Genomic DNA, 17,935 nt, shown 5'->3' on the forward strand with positions numbered 1-17,935 from the left:
TCTAGTCAGTGTAAGGTTCCGTGCATAACTGTTCAGGTCTAAAAATAATTGACAGCCATCAGGGGACGAAGACGGACAGAAAGAGAGACCCTTTGAGAGTAGTTAAATTTTCATTTTCTCTGAGTGCATATTTAGATAAATTAAGGAGTTTCTGTTTTGTTCGATATTTTTTTGCTTTTACTGGAGTATTTTGTGAAATTTTTGTGTTTTCCCCCTCTAGATCCTCTAGATCTGTTTAATTTTTTCTTTTTACTTGGGATTTTTGGAGTGGTGGGAAGAAGCGCGTGATGGGCTGACTCTTCGGACTTGTGAGCTGAGGTACCAGTGCAGTCATTGTTTGCACGGTTAGACGTGTGAGTGCTGGGGAGGAGACGGGTGGAATAGTTAGTTGTGATGGAAGACCTAAAAAATAAATTGATAGCATCTTTACAGAAAGTGCTTCATCATCAAACTGGCTAAGTTCAAAAGAAATGGGTAGAGCTGAGGGTGTTGCTGGGTCAGGCCTAATAGGAGATTCCTGGCTCCATTGATGTAGATTCGTCATGCACACACAGTTGTGATAGTAGGGTGGGTGAACAAGTGTTAACTGTGGGGCGGTTGGAATCTGTGGGCAGAACAATTGGGTCATTGGACGATAGGAGAAATACATTCTTATCTAGAGAAATTGAAGTGCCAGATTTAGGGATAACACTTTGTATTTTAGATACATGTTCCAAATGTTCTAGGGCTAATGTTAAGTCAGAAGCCTTAAATGCATGAATCAGAATATGACCCAAGGGTTTAGAAGGTATAGCATTCTTCGGCGGCCCACTACAAGGTTTTTTTGTGGGGTTTTTTCTGGACTTAATGCTAAAATACGCGATGGAACCCTGTTGTCCCACCGGTTAGGAAGCAGCTGCAACTACATCAATTAATGTTTCTAAATAGTGTTGTGCCTGGACATCGCACAACCTGCCCAGGTGATGTGCACTCCTACACCTGTATTGTGTCTCTTCCAAACTGTATTGGGATTTCTGCACCATGAGGCGCTTTTCTTTTTAATTTTTTACAGATTATCAAGTGTCCATATAAACGACAGTTTCCAACTAGTTCCACGATAAATAGTAATAGTTAATTCATTAGATTCAGGTTTAGGGATTTGTGATTCTGAATTAGTGTCAGAGTTTTTATAGGGGAATGGAAAATAATATACATATATAGACCCCAATGTAATTTGCCTGCAAAAATTGGTTGGGAGATTTCTGTGGTTATGGTGTTTTTTTTTTAACACATGCAACAGTGAATGTAGACATTTGTGGTATGTCTGAACTCCTCACATCTCAGTGTTTTGCAGACTACATTCGGTTTGCATAAGGAGTGTACTTGAGCAAGCATTTAAAGAGGCTCGGTCACCACATTATAAGTAGCCTATCTTCTACATAATATGATCGGCGCTGTAATGTAGATTACAGCAGTGTTTTTTATTTAGAAAAACGATAATTTTTGACGGAGTTATGACCTATATTAGCTTTATACTAATGAGTTTCTCAATGGACAACTGGGCGTGTTTTACTTTTTAACCAAGTGGGCGTTGTGGAGAGAAGTGTATGACGCTGACCAATCAGCGTCATACACTTCTCTCCATTAATTTACACTGCCGATAGCGATATAGCTATATCGCTATGTGCAGCCACATAAACACGCTATAACATTACTGCAGTGTCCTGACAATGAATATACATTACCTCCAGCCAGGACGTGATGTGTATTCAGAATCCTGACCACTTCTGTAGCGTCTCTGTGACACTACAGCACAGCACAGCGAGATCTCGCTGTAAATGACAGTTTACAGCATAATCTCGCGAGACTACGCCTGCTATGCTGTAACTCACAGAGAAGTGCAGAGACATGGTCAGGATTCTGAATACACATCACGTCCTGGCTGGAGGATTCATTGTCAGGACTTTCAGTAATGTTACAGTGTGTGTATGTGGCTGCACATAGCGACATAGCTATATCGCTATCTGCAGTGTAAATGAATGGGGAGAAGTGTATGACACTGATTAGTCAGCGTCATACACTCCTCTGTACAACGCCCACTTGGTCAAAAAGTAAAACACGCCCAGTTGTCCATTGAGAAACTCATTAGCATAAAGCTAATATAGGTCATAACTACGTTAAAAAAAAATCGTTTTTCTAAATAAAAAAACACCGCTGTAATCTACATTACAGCACCGATCACATAATGTACAAGATAGGGAATTTATAATCTGGTGACAGAGCCTCTTTAAGTGAAAACTTTAAATGTTGAATGTGCAATTTTTGCCTGTAATCACTGATTGATGCAAAGTTGCTTGAAGGTGGTTGTGCATATAAGTTATTTAGAAATTATTAGTATTTTTAAAGATTTTGGTAACGTAGTAGCTGTTTGAGGTATGCACTATATATTTTTATCACATTAGCGGACAAAGAACAAATGTTGCTGTTAAGGATCTGCCAGGCACAGCTTCTGTATCCACGCCCATAGGTAATCAGTCTGCACCTGCTTCTATGTCTGTGAGACTGACTCCATCTTCCACCACTCAGGATGGCAGGCTTAGGAGTGGGAGAGCCTATCACAGCCTGGCCAGACGGAGCTAGCACCCGCCCTCTGTCTATTTATACCTGCCTTTCCTGTTCCTCCTTGCTTGTGATTCTTGTTTTGTTTCCTGGCCCTGCTGCAGCTTCTTGAACTACTTGTCCCTGCTTCGTATTGACCCTGGCTTACTGACTACTCTTCTGCTCTGCGTTTGGTACCTCGTACACTCCTGGTTTGACTCGGCTTGTTCACTACTCTCCTGCTCTGCGTTTGGCACCTCGTACTCTCCTGGTTTGACTCGGCTCGTTTACTACTCTTGTTGCTCACGGTGTTGCCGTGGGCAACTGCCCCGTTTCCCTTGTTCTGTGTTTCCTTGTCTGGTTGTCTGTCGTGCACTTACTGAGTGTAGGGACCGTCGCCCAGTTGCAAGTAGGCAGGGACTGAGTGGCGGGTAGATTTGGGCTCACTTGTCTGTTTCCCTATCCCTGTCATTACAGTTGCATTGCCGCTGTTGCAGCGTTTTTGAGAGAACAAGCTTCTTGATTAGATCTATTATTTTTACTATATATTCTGTGTGTTAGCCTCTGTTTGGATATAAATTTTAGGAATTATTGCAATTCTTTTTTAAAAATACAAATTTTTCACAAAGTTGCTTGAAGGTGGACATGGCTTTAAATAGCAGGTTAAAACAGCTGTAGTCACCAGGTTCTCTGCTTTCAGGAAATATATAGTTTGGGGATACGCCAATTTTCTGGGGTGTTTAATCCCTTTTACATTGTTACTACTAGTACAACATTTTTATCATAAGATCAAACTTTGCATTCCTATTAATTTGGTATTTTATTTTAAAGACGTGAGTTTAGATGTAGACTTTGTAGTATGTTGGATCTTCGGTTACATTAATATTTATTTTTATGAAAGGACACTTTTGTGGATAAAGGGTCTACTGGGTTCAAGGTAGGACTATTAGGCCCTGTACAAACTGAGTTTTTTGGTACTGATTTTGACGCGAAAACCGTGTTGGAATCGCCTCCAAGAAACAGGCGAAATCGCCCCCATTGAACAGCCAAACACTGCTACAAAGGTGAGGTTGTGGAAGAGCGTTTCATGTCACGGGTCCACCATAGCAAGACAGAGCACAGCAACAAGACACATGGTAGTTATACTTCATCAGCAAGGTCTCATCCAGGCAAAGGTTTCAAGATGTGCCGTTCAAGCTCTTTTAAAGATGCACAAAGAAATGGGCAACGGTGAAGACTGTAGATGCTGTGGACGGCCAAGAAAACAGTGCAGCAGATCAAAGACACATCATTCTTACTTCCCTTCAAAATCGGAAGATGTCCAGCAGTGCCATCAGCTCAGAACTGGCAGAAACCAGTGGGACCCTGGTACACTCATATACTGCGGAGAAGTTTGGCCAGAAGTGGTCTTTAAGGAAGTGTTTCGGACAAAAAGCCATACCTTCGACGTGGAAACAAGGCCAAGCGACTCAACTATGCATGAAAACATAGGAACTTGGATGCAGAAAATGGCAGCAAGTTCTCTGGACTGATGAGTCGAAATTTTTAATATTTGGCTAAAGCAAAAGGCAGTTTGTTCGCTGAAGGGCTGGAGAGCGCTACAATAATGAGTGCCTGCTGGAAACAGTGAAGCATGTTAAAGGCTCCTTGCCAGTTTGGGGCTGCATTTCCGCAAATGGAGTTGGGGATTTGGTCAGGATTAATGGTGTACTCATTGCTGAGAAATAAAAGCAGATACTTATCTATCATGCAATACCATCACAGAGGCGTCTGGCTTCAAATTTATTCTGCAACAGGACAACGACCCCAAACATACAGCCAATATCATTAAGAACTATCTTCAGCGTAAAGAAGAACAAGGAGCTCTGGAGTTGATATAGCCCCCACAGAGCGCTGATCTCAACATTATTGAGTCTGTCTGGGATTACATGAAGAGACGGAAAAAGTTGAGGAAGCCTACATCCACAGAAGATGTGTGGTTCATTTTCCAGGATGTAACTCCCTGCCGAGTTACTTTAAAAACTGTGTGCAACTGTACCTAGAAGAATTGATGCTGTTTTGAAGGCAAAGTGTGGTCACGCCAAACATTTAATTGATTTAGATTTCTCTTTTGTTTATTCACTTTGCATTTTATTAATTGATAAAAAATATACTATTAACACTTCGATTTTTGAAAGCATTCTTGCTTTGCGGCATTTTTCCACAACTGCCTAAAACTTTTCCACAGTATTGTATATACAGTTTAAACAGGTGCAATTATAGCCTATGGCTGACAGATGCCTAACAATGGTATCATCACCCATTGACTATACTAGTATCAGTTTAAATAAACACTATCTTTCCAAACTATTTATGCTAATCTAATAGTATACCTGATATATATCAACTTTGTAATTTACTTACAGTTCAAATTTTGTTTTATAGATGCAAATTCTGAGTAAAGTTACTGCCACTAGGTGTCTCTCTCCCTGTAATCTGCTGTACAGCCCCTTTTGTCAAGCAAAATCCGTCCCTAGTTGCAGAGGAGATGGACTGCAGGAGGTGGGGGTGTGTGTCTTCACTACCTGCCTATACAAGTCTATAGAGAGGGGAGGTGGAGCAGAGAGAAACACATTCAAGCTGCCCATACAATGTCGCTGAATTAGAGCGTGGTACTGTAATAGGATGCCACCTATGCAACAAGTCAGTTTGTGCCATTTTTTACCTCATAAATATTCCATGATCAGCTATGAGGGGTATTATTGCAAAGTGGAAGTGTTTAAGAACCACGTCAACTCTGCCACGAAGTGGCAGATCACGTAAAGTTACAGAGCAGGGTCTCCAAGTGCTAAGGCACATAGTGCATACAAGTCGCCAATGCTCTGATGACTCAATGACTGCAGAGTTCCAAACCTCCTCTGGCATTAACATCGGCACAAAAACTGTATGCCGGGAGCTTCATAGCATCAGTTTCCATGGCTGAGGAGTTGCATACAAGTCTTACATCACCAAGCACAATGCCAAGCATCGGATGGAGTGGTATAAAGCACACCGCCACTGGACTATGGAGCAGTGGAAACATGATCTGTGGAGTGACAAATTACACTTCTCTATCTTGCAGTCTGATGGATGAGTCTGGATGGTTAAATGCCAACTGCCTAACTGCATTGTGCCAACTGTAAAGTTTGGTGTAGGAAGGGTAATGCTATGGGGTAATTTTTCAGCGGTCAACCTAGGCCCCTTAGTTCCATTGAAGGGAAATCTTAATACTTCAGTATACCAAGACATTTTGGACAATTGTATGCTTCCAACATTGTGGGAACAGTTTGGGGAAGGTCCTTTTCTGTTCCAGCATGACTTTGCCCCAGTACACAAACCAAGGTCCATAAAAGCATGGTTGGGTGAGTTTGGTGTGGAAGAACTTGACTAGACAGAGCCCTGACCTCAACCCTATTGAACACCTTTGGGATGAAGTAGAACGGTGATTGCGAGCCAGGCCCTCTCATCCAACATCCGTGTCTGACCTCACAGTTGCTTTTCTGGATGGATAGGCAAAAATTTCCACAGATATCATACAAATTGTTGTAGAAGTGCTTGCAAGTGCGTGAAAAACACATGGCACACGCTAAGCACACTGATGCAAAACGCAACGCACGACCAGATTTACGCGTGTTTTTTACGCTCATAAACCTGTCACGCTTGTGTGAATGTAGCCTTCGATACAGGGCCCCAGCAGTAAATATCCTTGTACTAAACCGCATTTCTGGGGCCCCAAGCAAAGTTATGTCTCTGGGCTCTAAGCAAAGACCTGTAGAGCGTTCCCCACACAATGCCCCCTGTATATAGTGTCACTACCCCCCTGTATGGTTCCACACACAGTCCCCCTGCCATACATTCCCCTTGTAGACAGTGCCATGCAGTCCCCTGTAGGTAGTCCCACATACCCGCCTTGTCTCAGCAGACAGTATCCTACATGATAGGCTTAGATACATGGCCCCATCAGACAGTATCCTACATGATAGACTTAGATACACGGCCCCAGCAGTAAGTATCCTTGTACTAATATATGTTCAAACCCCCCCCCCCCCCCCCCAAAAAAAAGAATTTTACTAATTTTTTTGGTGTATTCGTGTTTTTGTTTTTTACAGGTTCTGTTGTTAGACTACGTCGGATTCGAGGACCACTTAAACTACAGCTTTTTTATTCATAATAAAAGGGTTAACGAGGGATGTGTGGGGGTATTTCAATCATCTGCGTACAATGCAATTTTGTTTTCGTAGCTACCATTTGTAAACCCTTTAATCGTAGAGGAAAGTCTGACTGCAGTAGCTAGGGGTTCAATGGCAAACAACAGGGGCGAAAGTGGGCACCCCTGTCGCATACTCCCATTCGCTCTAATTCTGGCCTTGGGACTAGAATATAAAACTTTGACCCAGGAGATGAAAACCGGACCTATCCCCATACTAGCAAGTGCGTGCCATAAATATGAACATTCAACACTGTCGAATGCCTTAGCAGCATCAAGCGAGAGGATGGCCCTATTACCATCATTATCTGGCAGGATCTGCAAGCTGAGGAACAGTCGTCGAATATTTACAGACGTTGCTTTCCCAGGCATAAAACCGGTTTGGTCAGGGTGGATAATAGAAGTAATAAACCTTTTTTGACCTATTGACTAGATCTTTCGCAAGGATTTTAACATCTGTAGACAGTTTGGAGATCGGGCGATATGATTCAGGGAGCGATGGGTCTTTACCCTCCTTCCGTAACATTACAATAGTGGCTTCCTCCATAGACGCCGGTAGAAATCCCAGCGCTAGAGACTCTTGGAGCACCTCTAGGAGTCGAGGTAACAGTACCTGCCCATAACTTTTATATACTTCCTTGGGCAAGCCGTCTACTCCCGGGGCTTTCTCATTAGCCATACCTCGCACAGCATCCTGCAATTCCTCAAGGCTAAGAGGGGCATCCAACTTGTCTCTGGCATCCCAATTTAATTTAGGCAGTCAAGCATTATTCAAAAAGCTTGTGATGTCTGCAGTAGTAGGAGTCACCTTGGAGGAATATAAAGAAGTATAAAAGGACTGCAATATTCCCAGAATACACGGAACATCAGAGATCAAGCTACCCAAACTGTCTTTCAAAGCACTAATGTGTGAGGAACCTTGCTGGGCCCTAGAGATCATAGATAGCATGTGACCAACCTGCTCCCCCTCCACATAAAATCTCTGTTTGGCGAACTGTCTCTTTCTATCTGCCAGCTCTAGAAGGTGAGTTTTCAGGCATGACTGGGCTTGTTTCAAGTATTCGCTGGTATCTTGTGTCGGGTTGGCAATATAAGCCACTTCCGCAGCTGTCATAGCCGCATGTAGTGTGTTATCCAAAGCCTTAGACTTAGATTTAGTAATATTGATGGATTTGATCACCACCCCTCTCAAGTATTCCTTCATAGCCTCCCATACCGAATGCTCCGATTCCACATTAAATTCAAAGTATTCCCCTAACAGTCGTGGGACTTGTTCCCTATCATGCATAATAGACAACCAGAACGGGTTAAGTCTCCACGTCTATATCCTTCCCTTAGTTCCACAACTATCCTTAAGGGAGAGTGGTCCGACAAAGACCTAGGCATATAGTCTACCTCCCTTATCTTAGAGAGCAACACAGGACAACAAAGGGCCAGATCTATACGAGATAACTATGGGTGTTTGTCCCTCCACACATCTTTAAGCCCGACCTCAATAAGTACACCAAAAGGGGTTCGCTCCAACACTACAGGTTGGGCAGCAATACGACATCTATCCCAGGCCGAGTCAGGGACATTGTTAAAGTCCCCCACCGGCAGACATGGGGTCCCAGGATGTAGGGCCACAAATTCCAATACCTCTTTCAACAGGACAGAAGAAACAGGAGGGGGAATATACAATGAGACAAGTACAAGGATCTGCTGATCAATTTTACTGAGGAGGCATGCATAGCGGCCTTCCTCATCAATGCACTGCGCAAGACACTGGAATGGCATGTCCCTATGCACCAGGTCATACCCCCCCCCCCCCCCCACCGATCATACATTGATGACCTATCCTGTGAATAGGTAATCCGTATTAAAAATCGCCCTGTTCCAAGACAACACCTTTAATACCCGTGGATGAATGCCGCATGGCATGGGGCTTTATCAATATTTAATTTGCTCATTTGCAGCTCCTGTGGTAAGCAGATAATATTGGGTGGCAAAGCTTTATTACTATCCCCCTGAATATCTGGCACTGGCAGCTCATGAGTAAACACAGAGGAATAGTACAGTACATGTTTAATATATCAGCTCTCCATTTGTCCTCTACAATTATATTCCCATGCTCATCTGTAAAAGGGACAATATTATCAGATTTTTCTTCTTTTTGCTATTAATATATTTATACGTTTTTGGGGATTAGTTTTAATGTCCTTAATGATTTTTTTTGTATTTCCTGTTGAGATCTTTGTAAGCCTCAAATGCTTTTTCTGAGCCCTCAGCCTTCAATGTTTTTAATGCTTTTTGTTTTTGTCTTATTATATTCAGCACTTACCTATTTAGCCTTAATGGTCTCCTTTTATTCCTAGACATTTTGTTCCCATGGGTTTGAACTTACTACATGATTCATGTAATATATTTTTTTCTAAAACTCCCCATTAACCCCTTAGTGTCTAAGCCTGTTTTGGCCTTGTGGACACAGCCGATTTTTGCAAATCTGACGTGTTACTTTATGTGGTAATAACTCCAGAATGCTTTTGCCTATCCAAGCGATTCTGAGATTGTTTTCTTGTGACATGTTGTACTTTATGATACTGAAAAAATTTGGTCGTTATATTCAATATTTATTTGTAAAAACACCAAAATTTAGAGAAAATGTGCAAAAATCAGCATTTTTCTAAATTGTAATGTATCTGCTTATAAAACAGATCGTAATACCACACAAAATATTTACTAGTTAACATTTCCTATATGTCTACTTTATGTTTGCATCGTTTTTTGAACGTCCTTTTATTTTTCTAGGACGTTACAAGGCTTAGAACTTTAGCTGCAATTTCTCGCATTTTCAAGAAAATTTAAAAAGGCTATTTTTTCTGGGACCAGTTCAGTTCTGAAGTGGCTTTAAGGGCCTTATATATTAGAAAGTCTCCATAAATCACCCCATTTTAAAAACTGCACACCTCAAAGTATTCAAAACAGCATTCAGAAATTATTTTAACCCTTTAGGCATTTCACAGCAAATAAAGCAAAGTAGAGGTGAAATGTACAAATTTCAATTTTTTTTTACAAAATTCATTTGTAATACAGTTTTTTCTGTAACACAGAAGGTTTTACGAGAGAAACGCAACTCAATACTTATTGCCCAGATTCTGCAGTTTTTAGAAATATGCCACATGTGGCCCTAGTGTGGTAATGGACTGAAGCACCGGCCTCAGAAGCAAAGGAGCACCTGGTGGATTTTGGGGCCTCTATTTTGTTAGAATATATTTTAGGCACCATTTCAGGTTTGAAGAGGTCTTGTGGTGCCAAAACAGTGGAAACCCCCCAAAAGTGACCCCATTTTGGAAACTACACCCCTCAAGGAATTTTTCAAGAGGTATAGTTAGCATTTTTAGCCCACAGGTTTTTTGCTAAATTTATTGGAACTGGTCTGTGAAAATGAAAATCTACTTTTTTTTCTGAAAAAAAACATACAATGTTTTAGTTTTTACAAGGAATAAAGGAGAACCACCACCCAAACATTTGTAAAGCAATGTCTCCCGATTACGGCAATACCCCATATGTGGTAATAAACTGCTGTTTAGATCCACGGCAGGGCTCAGAAGGGAACGAGGGCCATTTGGATTTTGGAGCGCAGATTTTGCTGGAATGGTTTTCGGTGCCATGTCGTGTTTGCAAAGCCCTGGAGGGACCATAACAGTGGAAACTCCCCAAAAGTGACCCCATTTTGGAAACGACACCCCTCAAGGAATTTTTCTAGGGTTATAGTTAGAATTTTGACCCTACACGGTTTTTGCTGAATTTATGGGAATTATGCCGTGAAATTGAAAATCTAAATGTTTTCTAATAAAATGTGGTTTTAGCTCAGATTTTTTCATTTTTACAATAGATAAAGGAGAAAAAACACCCCAATATTTGTAAAGCAAACTCTTCTGAGCACAGCAATACTCCATATGTGGTAATAAACTGCTGTTTGGACACACGGCGGGGCTTAGAAAGGACGGAGCGCCATTTGACTTTTGGAGCTCAAGTTTTGCTGGAATGGTTTGTGGCCCCATGTCAGATTTGCAAAGCCACTGAGGGGCCAAAATAGTGCAAACCCGGCAAAAGTGACCCCATTTGGGAAACTATACCCCTCGTGGAATTTATCTAGGGCTATAGTGAGCATTTTGACCCCACAGTTTTTTTGCTGAATTATTGGGATTATGCAGTGAAAATTAAAATCTACATTCTTTCCACTAAAATGTTGAATTTTTTTCATTTTCACAAGGAATAAAGGAGAAAAAGCTCCCCAACAAGTGTAAAGCAATTTCTCCCGAGTACGGCAATACCCCATATGTGGTCATAAACTGCTGCTTGGATAGACCGCAGGGCTCAGAATGGCAGGAGTGCTACTTGGCATGTAGATTTTGGTTGATTGTTTTTTGGGCGTCATGTCGCATTTGCAGAGCCCCTGAAGTACCCGTACAGTAGAAACCCCTGAGAAGTGACTTCATTTTGGAAACTTTACCCCTCAGGGTAATCATCTAGGGGTGTACTGAGCATTTTGATCCCAAAGGTGTTTCATAGATTGTATTAGAATGAGGCAGTGAAAATGAAAAATTATTTTTTTTCCAAAAAATATGTAGTTTTGCACCCAATTTTGTTTTCCTCAAGGGGTAATGGGAGAAAAAACAAACACATAATTTGTTACCCAATTTCTCCCGAGTACGACAATACCCCATGTGTGGCCCTAAACTGCTGTTTGGGCACATGCCAGAGCTCAAAATGGAAGGAGTGCCATGTTACTTTTAGAGTGCAGATTTTGCTGGACTCGTGTACGGGCGCCATGTCGCATTTGCAGAGCTCCCTTAGGTACCAGAGTAGAGTGTAAAACCATGAGAAGTGACCCCATTTTGTAAACTACACCCCTCAAGGCATTTATCATTTGCCTGGACATATGACAGGGCTTAGGAGTGAAAGGCGCATGTGAGACCTATTTTGGTGATTTTCGCTGCATTAGCCCACAATGGCAGGGCTCTGGTGTCAAATAGTAAAACACCCCCAAGTAGTGACCCCCATTTTGGAAACTGCACCCCTGAAGGCATTTTATTAAGGTGTAGTGAGCATTTTGACCACACAGGTTTGTTTTTTTCTATTAGAAATGAACGCTCAGTGGATGGTGCAAAGTGAAAATTGCACATTTTCACAGGTATGTGCGATTTTAGTGCACAATATTTTGTGCCACTGAAGATAAATACCTCAAACTGTTAAGCGGGGTCTCCCGGGTATGGCGATGCCATATATGTGGACGTAAACTGCTGCTTGGGCACGCTGCAGGGCTCAGAAGGGAGGGAGCACCATATGGCTTTTGGAGCGCAGATTTTGCTTAGTGGTAGTTTTGTTTGGCGTTTTGCTGGTATTTAAGTTTATAATGCGGGGGGGGGGGCATATGTAAGCTGTGCAGAGTACATCAGGGTATAATAAGAGGGTATAATAATTGGGTAAATAAATAATTATCCACAGATGTGTGGCCAGCATCGCATTGATAAATGGTGCCAGATCTTATCCGCTTTTGGACACACTGCACATTTTGCATCGCCATATTCTGAGAGCCAGAACTTCTTTCTTTTTTCCCCACCGGAGCTGGGTGAGGGCTTATTTGTTGCGGGACAATCTGTAGATTTCATTGGTACCATTTTGGGGTACATGCGATTTTTTTGATCACTTTGTATTTCATTTTTTTGGCAAGCAAGGTGACCAAAAACCTTAAATTCTGATGTTTTTTAATATTTATTTTTTACGCCATTCGCCATGCGCTATGAATGACGATTTAACTTTATTCTGCGGGTGGGTATGATTACAGCGATACCAGATGTATATAGTTTCTCTTATGCTTTGCAGCATCTGCACGATAAAATCACTTTTGTTTCAAATAATTTATTTTTTGTGTCACCATATTCTGGGAGCCATAACTTTTTTATTTTTCCGTCAAAAAAGCTGAAACTTTTAGATCCCTTTTTTTTATTCTGTTTTGCGTGGGGTAGTGACTAACAAATAGCGATTCTGGAATAGTTTAATTTTTTTTTACGGTGTTCACTGTACGGGTAAAATAGCGTGATATTTTTATCGTTTGGGTCGTTACGGACGCGGGGATACCAAATATGTGTACTTTTTTTTTATGTTTTTGGGTTTTTCCTATAATAAAATACTTATTATGGGAAAAAAGGCTGTTATAGTGTTTTTTAACATGAAACGTATTTTTTTTTACAAAATTTTTATTAACTTGTTTTAACTTTTTTTGTGTCCCACTAGGGAACTTGAAGGCATGAAGCCCTGATCGCTATTCTAATACACTGCACTACCTACATAGTGCAGTGTATTAGAGCTGCCAGCTATTCACTGACAGCAAGCCTATTAGGCTTCGCCTCCCGGCGGGGCCTAATACGCTTCCGTACTAGGAAGCGATTGTTAGGCTACAGTTGCCATAACAACCATCGGAACACACGCTGGTGCCGATGGTTGTCATTAGCAACCATAGGGCGCCATCTAAGGGGTTAATCGGCCGGATTGGAGCCTAGCTCCGGTCCTGGCCGTTAGAGCACGATGTCAGCTGTGACAAACAGCTGACACCCGCGCCAACCATCGTGGTTGCCGACAGGCTACAAAAAATCGATTGCGTTGATCGATGCATCGATCGCGTTGATCGATGCATCGAAGGAGTTAATTGGCTGGATCGGAGCCTAGCTCCGGTCCTGGCCGTTGCAGAGGGGTGTCGGACAGCCGATACCCGGCGGTGATAGCTCTGGCTCAGCTTCTGAGCCAGCGCCATCACATACACCACGTCATGGAGCTGTGATTGGTCAGTCTGCTTTGACTGACCAATCACAGCGATCGCCGGCAGGAGACAGCTGTGATTGGTCCCCTGCCGTCTTACTGTACCGATCAACTGTCATAAACAGTTGACTGCACAGTTCTGTCACCTTGTCCTTTGACAGGGTGACAGTTTTTAGCCAGGACGCACCGGTACGTCCCGGTGCCTTAAAGCACTGCAATACAGGACGTACCGGTGTGTCCTGGTGCGGTAAGGGGTTAAGCTTTGGTATCCCTATTTACCATTACATTATCCCAGTCTACAAAAATCCCAACCACTGCAAGTGCTTCCCTCAGTCGATTCGTTTTTGCTTTCCTAAAGCTACAGGTTTTTGTAGCTTCCCTTCGTACTGTTTCATTGAATATTATTTTGAAAAGAATCGTATTATGGTTACTGTTGCCCAAGTTCTCCCGGACCTCCACATCTGATATTATATCTGGTCTATTAGAAAAGACCAGGTCCAGCACATAATGTACTCTGATTGGTTTATCAAGCAACTGAGCGAAATAATTGTCTAAAATTGTGGTTTAAAAACTCACAGCTTTTAGCACCTCCAGTGCCCTCTATGTCCCAATTAATGTCAGGATATTAAAAATCCATAAGGACCCCAATATAATTTGCTGCCTTTTCTATTTGTTGAGCATTTTATCCTCAGTCCGTTCTCATATGTTCGGTGGCTTATAACAAACTCCTATTAGCAGTTTACTGTTAGGGCCCTCTTACACTGGCCAATTTTGGCCGTAAAAACGAGACAGCCCGTTGACTATTGCTCGTTTGCTCCTTTCACAAGGAGATCTTATCAGTAATGTATGAGGACGAGCGCTCGTTCTTACAATCGCTCGTCCCTATACATTTCTATCATGTCGGCAGGGAGATGTGCAGCCAACAATGATAGTATTTTCTGCTGCAGAAACGATAAGATCAGCCAATGAACGAGGGTTTGCCCTTCCTTCCTGCACCAATTTCTTAATTTAACTCCCTAATCTCCTGCTGTCTTTCTAGTTCGTATCACTGGTAGTATTTATGTAAACACTAACTTGGAGGTCCTGGACTTGAGCTTCTCTTCTAGTTCCCTAAAATCATTTTTAAGGACCTTCCATCTCCCACTGACATTGTCATTGGTACAGCAGTCCTGGTTGCTAGGAGCAACTCCCTGCATAGTGATTCTGGCCCTGGACTTGCATACCTAATCACAAAAACATGCATATTTACTAGGTTGCGCCAGTTCAAGACTAGCATCCCTGGCCCTTTCCCCCCTAAACCTTTATTTTAACTGTTACCCAACTACTGATCTCTGAGCTTGTCCCCCTCCATTTCGCTGGCCCCAGCCAGTGCTTGCTCATTGAGCTATAAAGTGTGAGCTATAAATCCTGTAAGTATTGCAAGTTGCATATTGAGATCCAATACCTGGGCTTCCAAATACACAACATGCTTACATCTAGTGCAGAGAGATTCACCCTCCAGCGGCTGTTCAAGGCATGCATACAATGCCCAAGAGACACACCTGGTAGCATTGTCCATAGATCACGTTTAAATGGGGTGATACATTGATAAATCTGAACCCTTTGGCCCTGTTCACACAGAGTTTTTTTGCAGGCAGAAAAATGTGCCTCAAAATTCCATCAGAAATTTTGAGGCAGATTTTGACCAGCCTGCACTTCCTTGCAGTTTTTTTCCCCAGAGGCCATTGAGCTCCATGGGTGAAAAATGCCTTCTCTGCCTCCTATTGATCTTAATGGGAGGTCAGAGGCGGAACCACAGCAAGAAAGTTGAGCAAGTTTTTTTTTACCGAGAGTGGCTAAAGGCCGCTGCGGAAAAAAGATGCCTCCACCTCCCATTCAAATCAATGGAAGGCAGTTTCGGCCGTTTTTTCGTGCTGATTTTGAAGCGGTTTCTGTGTCAAAATCAGCGTAAAAAAACACTGTGTGAACTGGGCCTTTATGTTTTATGCTTGGTAAAGCCATTTTCCTGCATGGGTCAATTCACTCTGGAAGTTTAGCTGTATATTATCTATCTCATTACTAGGGTACTGACATTTTTAGATGAGGGTTGTGTCAAATATATCAGATTACCAGTCATATTTAAAGAGGCTCTGTCACCACATTATAAGTGACCTATCTCCTACATAGTGTGATCGGCGCTGTAATGTAGGTAACAGCAGTGTTTTTTATTTAGAAAAACGATCTATTTTCACAAAGTTATGAGCGATTTTAGCTTTATGCTAATGACTTTCTTAATGCCCAACTGGGCGTATCTTTACTTTTGACCAAGTGGGCGTTGTAAGGAGAAGTGTATGACGCTGACCAATCAGCGTCATACACTTCTCTCCATTCAGGTATTCAGCGCATAGTGAACAACGCAGGATCACTATGTGCTATCACATACACCCACATTAACATTACTGAAGTGTCTTGACAGTGAATAGACATCACCTCCAGCCAGGACGGGATGTCTATTCACAATCCCGACACTTCGGTAATGTTTGTGTGGGACTTACAGCACAGCACATCGAGATCACGTTGTGCTGTCATTTACAGCGTGATCTCGCGAGATTACACTTGCTGTGCTGTAAGTCACACACAAACGTTACCGAAGTGTCGGGATTGTGAATAGACAACGTTAATGTGTGTGTATGTGGCTGCACATAGTGAACAACTCAGGATCACTATGTACAGAGTAAATGAATGGGGAGAAGTGTATGACGCTTATTGGTCACTGATTGGTCAGCATCATACACTCCTCTGTACAACGCCCACTTGGTCAAAAGTAAAAACACGCCCAGTTGGGCATTAAGAAATTCATTAGCATAAAGCCAAAATTTCTCATAACTTGGTGAAAATAGATTGTTTTTCTAAATAAAAAGCACTGCTGTTACCTACATTACAGTGCCCATCTCCTTATGTAGGAGATCGGGCATTTATAATGTGGTGATAGAGCCTCTTTAAGGACTAATGACTTATGTGTATTTGAATTTTTTTAAACTAAAGATATCACCTGAAGGTCGGGGTGTCGCTTCAATCTCCAATATGTTGACCATTACGCGCATTCACAACACCATTGGTGCAGCGGCTGGCATGAGGAGGTAAAATAGCTCTATAATATCTATGTATATACACTGTTCATAATCTGTCAGATAACAGATCATTTATATATTTCTTAAATCTAGGGTGATCAATCTAGCCAGGGAGTATGCGTTGAAGAGATTTGTATTTGGCAGTCTGTTAAAGGACCACTCTTTGCATGTGCAGACTATAGCACGCATGGAGGTAAGTGTTGCTCAAATGTTACAACTCTATATTAAATGTTTTTGTTTTTTTTTTAAATTGTTGTAATACCACATCATAATCACGGCTAGTTGAGGTGATATCAGCATGAATGAAATGGCACTGCGGCTGCCAAACACACATCGTCATATCATCACACTTTCATGACTATGATGAACAAAGTGAAAGTGTGAGGGTATCTTCACACGCTTAGCAGAAAACGTCTGAAAATACGGCGTTGTTTTCAAGGGAAAACAGCTCCTGAATTTCAGCCGTTTTTTTTTAGCAACTCGCTGTTTTCACAGCCGTTTTTGGAGCTGTTTTTCTATAGAGTCAATGAAAAACCCCTCCAAAAACGGCTGAAGAAGTGACATGCACTTCTTTTTCGTGGGTGTTTTTTTATACACGGCCGTTTTTAAAAACAGCCTCGTAAAAAAATGGCCCGTCGAAACAGAACGCCATATTTTCCATTGAACTCAATGGGCAGATGTTTGGAGGCGTTGCTTACGATTCTTTTTGGCCGTTTACGGCTTGAAAAACGGCCAAAAATAAGCTGTGTGAACATACCCTCAGAGTGAGAGAGAGTGAGAATATATATATAATTTATAACATTTTGGTTAGAGAGGGTAAGTTTACTGGTGACTACCTGCGTCCCTCCATACTGCCTTCATGCAGTAGCCTACATATCTGCTTTCTAGATCTTTGTGAGTATGAGGCTGGGTTCACACGACCTATTTTCAGACGTAAACGAGGAGTATTATGCCTCGTTTTACGTCTGAAAATATGGCTGCTATACGTCGGCAAACATCTGCCCATTCATTTGAATTGGTTTGCCGACGTACTGTGCAGACAACCTGTAATTTACGCGTCGTCGTTTGACAGCTGTCAAACGACGACGCTTAAATGGACTGCCTCGGCAAAGAAATGCAGGACACTTCTTTGCCACGTAATTTGAGCCGTTCTTCATTGAAGTCAATGAAGCACAGCTCAAGATTTACGAGTGTCTCAGACGCCTCGCAAAATGCGAGGAGG

General features: G+C 42.1%; 1 protein-coding gene across 4 annotated transcripts in view; it reads left to right on the forward strand.

The window, feature by feature from the left end:
- LOC142743034 (acyl-CoA dehydrogenase family member 11-like) overlaps nucleotides 1-17,935 on the forward strand; it is a 98,421-nt gene that overhangs the window by 69,964 nt on the left and 10,522 nt on the right. For all 4 annotated transcript variants that reach the window (XM_075853425.1, XM_075853408.1, XM_075853399.1 and 1 more), the window contains 2 exons: nucleotides 16,628-16,722; nucleotides 16,807-16,906. In XM_075853425.1, the coding sequence (XP_075709540.1) occupies nucleotides 16,628-16,722; nucleotides 16,807-16,906 (195 nt within the window). The remainder of the gene's footprint in view (nucleotides 1-16,627; nucleotides 16,723-16,806; nucleotides 16,907-17,935) is intronic.

The sequence above is a fragment of the Rhinoderma darwinii genome, chromosome 1 (genome assembly GCF_050947455.1).
Source record: "Rhinoderma darwinii isolate aRhiDar2 chromosome 1, aRhiDar2.hap1, whole genome shotgun sequence".
Classification (NCBI taxonomy): Eukaryota; Metazoa; Chordata; class Amphibia; order Anura; family Rhinodermatidae; genus Rhinoderma; species Rhinoderma darwinii.